Below are 3,826 nucleotides of genomic sequence, written 5' to 3'. Positions count from 1 at the left end.
GGGCTTGCTTAATGGCTGGCTGGGCCCACTTTTATTAATGGAATTATTAATAACTGGATTAGATACTAGCTAGTCTATATTATATAATAGACTATTAAATGGAAAGTTAAAAAGTCTAATAGTATAATAATAATAGTCTACTTTTATACTAATCTTAATACTAATCGGTTTATAATTAAACTAGAAAGCCGTAATGGGGCTCGTTTAATGGCTGGGCCCACTTTTATCGACGATAATTATCGATATCGATCGTTTATCGATCGCTTAGCCGATAACGATTACTAATCGATAATCCCGATCGATAATTTATCGGAGCCCACACTGCGTACATCAAGGATCAGCTGAAAGATGTACTCACATACCGTGGTGTAATTTGGGAGAACAAGGCAACAATCCATTGGCATCTCGAGCCGATATACTTCGCGCGCGAGAGGGTTGCGGAGCTTTCGAAAGTCGCTCAGGAGAAAGAAGTTCAAGCTCATCTAGAACAACTTTGTAAGCTTATCAATGACGAACTGGGCCCTACCATCGATGAAGTCGAAGACCTCGAGAAGCATAATCAGATCACACATGCTTTGGTTTGGACCTTGTTCCCCAAAGGGACAATTGCCGTGGAAAATGGCAGCAGAAAGCAAAAGCCGCAGTCTGTATACCGCGTTCTTCAAAGCACCAGAATGGCCTCTTCAAGTTCAAACTTCAAAGTCAAGGTCGAATATGTCAGGTTCGATGGGATCCGCTACCGAATCAATGAGATGACACTCAGAATCCCCTTCTTTGAAGGAAAGAAACCGATCAATACTCTTACCTACTACCCAATTGATGCCGCGACTGGTCCTAAATTGCTTAAGGAACAATTTTGCGCTCGCGGACGGCGGGCACTTGATTTCCAGGGTATTGAGTACATGCGGTTTCAGGATCTAGGCAATGATGGACAGGGCATTCCAGGCGATCCAGGGGGTAACCTTACGGGCAACTTGGTAAAATCTCTTGAAGCCGTATCGCAATATTGAGTGCTGATAACACTGTGATACAGATCCAGACTCGTGTCATAATTGATTTCTTCGGATTCCGCAAATGTATTTTTGATCCCATTAGCGGAGAGCTTCTGCCGGGCTATAAGAAGGTTGAAAAGAGAAAACACGATCGTGGTGGCCAATTTGATTCATCCGCGCTCGATCCACCCAGCGAGAATAATTCTAACTCCGCCGACCCGGAGCAAAGCAACAGAAAGAAAACTGCAGAATCGTCTGTAAAGACGAGGTTTGCCTTCACATTATGTTCCCCTATACTGGAGGCTTTCCTCTCTCCTCGAAATCCTGGAGGGGTTTCCAGAACGATGAAATATTTCCTCTACATTTGACTGATGAAGCCAACAACCACCTCGTCTACCCAGAACAAAACAAAGATCTTGTATGATCCCTTGTGCAACATCACAAAGGTCACCCGAAAAGAAGCGACGATGTGATAGCGGGTAAAGGCCGAGGTCTTCTCGTCTTACTTTCAGGACCTCCAGGCACTGGGAAGACTTTGATGGCCGAAGCAATCGCTGACAAGATCCGGTTGCCGTTATATCATGTTGCTGCGAGCGAGATGGGGACACCCACTTTGGTCGACCCCGCTTTCGACGATATAATGACAAACACAAGTGTATCAAATGAGTAGAGTAGAGTAATAGGCCCTACTCATACTCTACTCAACCAAAATTTGTCCTACTTATAGTCTACTCAATACTCAATGAGTATATACTTAAGTAGTCTGAGTATTCCTTTGACACACTGCAAACACCGCCGACTGGAATGCTATCATCCTGCTCGACGAGGCGGCCATATATCTCCGGCAATGTTCAGAAATGACTGACGTACGTTACAGCACTCCTGAGGCGGCTCGAGTACTTTCAAAGAATAATGTTCCTCGCCACAAACTTCTACGAAACCATCTACCTAGCCGTCGAATCCTGCCTACACATCCATCTGCGCTTCGAACCTCTCCATTTCTCCTCGCGGTCTCAAATCTGGTCTAACTTCCTGGCCCGCCTCAGCACCTCCTCTGCTACTTGTAGCAAACCCTCTCAGGAGGAGATACAAGGATTGGCGTTATGGACTCTAGCCTACTTGTCCTTCCAGTACCAGGTTCAATTACTAATTTAGTGCTCACCACTCTTATTTGTAATACGTTACTTGCAAAGCTTACCAAGCTCACTAATATATTATTATTTTAATTACTTTTGCTTTACTAGCTAATTTATAATATATTAGTAATGCACGTAAAGATCGCAGAGTAGGGAGTTGCATTGGATGGTAAAAGAGTTCATTGAACTAGCTAGAAAAGAGCTTGAGTGAAGTGTGAAGCTTCAGGAAGTGAGTGCACAGATCCTGACTAAGCAGAGCGATTGCGCTAGCCCCAATTCAGTGATTCTCACTGCAACAATTAGAGAAAGCGGGCTCGGTATTATTAATATTACTAATAAGTAATAGAAATAAAGACTCTTATTTAGAATACTTTCTTCTCCGTTTTTGGACTTGACTCTACTATATCTAGTTATTATATGCATTGTCAACTCTTAATATATCGCTTTTGTACTAATATATTAATCCCTTTTTCAATACTATATAGCTCTGGAGGCTGTTCTGCCGGGCTAATTAACCTCATAGGGGAACGGAATTGTGTAGTGGGTGGATTTAGTATGCTTTTGTAAGGAGCGATACAGTATATTAGCCAGGACATGAGTTTGCACGAGATTATTCGCTCAATTCCGCATAATGCATATTCATCTACACTGGCCGTGCTTAATATCTCAATTGCAGCTACTGAGTTTGAAATATGCTGGCAGCAAGAAAACTGCAGGAGATTGCAATTATGGGTATATGTAACAGCTCTCGCTAGTAGTCGCTACTGCAATCACTACCCAGTGGTAGTTCAACTCTAATCTCACTATCTCCGTTCTAAGGTGGGTTAGTAAGACTGGCCGCTTCTACTCAGACACTAATGACCCTCGGCTCACCCTCGGCTCACCCAGCTCACCTGAACTGCCTGAGTAACTGGAGTAGTCCCTGAGCAACCTTAGCAGTAATAGCCGGCTCCTTTCCTGCTCCCAGGTTCTTCTCTCACAGTCGGCGAAAGCGAATATCACGCTCCAGATAAATTAACTACCAATGAAAATTCTCGAATCGTGTAAACAGAAAATAGAAAACAGAATGCCGAGAGTTCGGGTTGATAGGGGATGGGCCGAAGCGGAATGGCATCATGCAATCACACCTCGTGGTGGACTATTGCACGTGACTCTCCTGCGCTACTACAAGTGTGATTGGGAAGGGTTCCATTCGTGTTCGTTAGGGTCCTTTGAATTAGGTCCCGAACGAGCGTACGTGATTCCACGTGTGTTTGATTACGTACGAAAGCATGATTGGAATCACACAAGAAGCTCCCGTCGTGATGGCGGAACGCCATCACCCCGCTCCTGACCGCAGGATGTGCCCACATGTCGGATGTTGCGAGTACTACGGAAAGCCGTAAGGATCAAAAGACCAAGCGATTTTCGAATCCGGTTTTCGACCTTCGATGTCTGATTTGTGGCACGTGCACACCCTACCAAAAATCACAAACACCTATATACCACGCCTATATATTACGTCCCCTCTCCCTGTGCCTCTATTATTACTTTAAATATTTCCTCTCTTTAATTCTTCTCGCTCTCTTTATAAGTATAAGGGTAAGAGAGGGAGAAGGGGGCAGGGGGGGAGGGCAGGGCAAGGGGACCTTACTAAAAATTTACATTGCAAAGCACTAAATTTTTAGTGCCTATAGCCTATAATTTAGTGATTGTGGC

General features: G+C 44.2%; 1 protein-coding gene across 1 annotated transcript; it reads left to right on the top strand.

Annotated features, from left to right (window-relative positions):
- Nucleotides 1–355: 355 nt before the first annotated feature.
- Nucleotides 356–1,632, top strand: K444DRAFT_87589 (uncharacterized protein; the record flags this gene model as incomplete). Its single annotated transcript, XM_024888766.1, has 2 exons — nt 356–977; nt 1,034–1,632. Coding segments are annotated over 2 exons (949 nt in total), but the record flags the coding sequence as incomplete, so codon positions are not given.
- Between the last annotated feature and the right edge of the window lie 2,194 nt (nt 1,633–3,826).

Source organism: Hyaloscypha bicolor (genome assembly GCF_002865645.1).
Source record: "Hyaloscypha bicolor E unplaced genomic scaffold K444scaffold_125, whole genome shotgun sequence".
NCBI classification, from domain to species: domain Eukaryota; kingdom Fungi; phylum Ascomycota; class Leotiomycetes; order Helotiales; family Hyaloscyphaceae; genus Hyaloscypha; species Hyaloscypha bicolor.
This window is presented reverse-complemented; position numbering and strand designations above follow the sequence as displayed.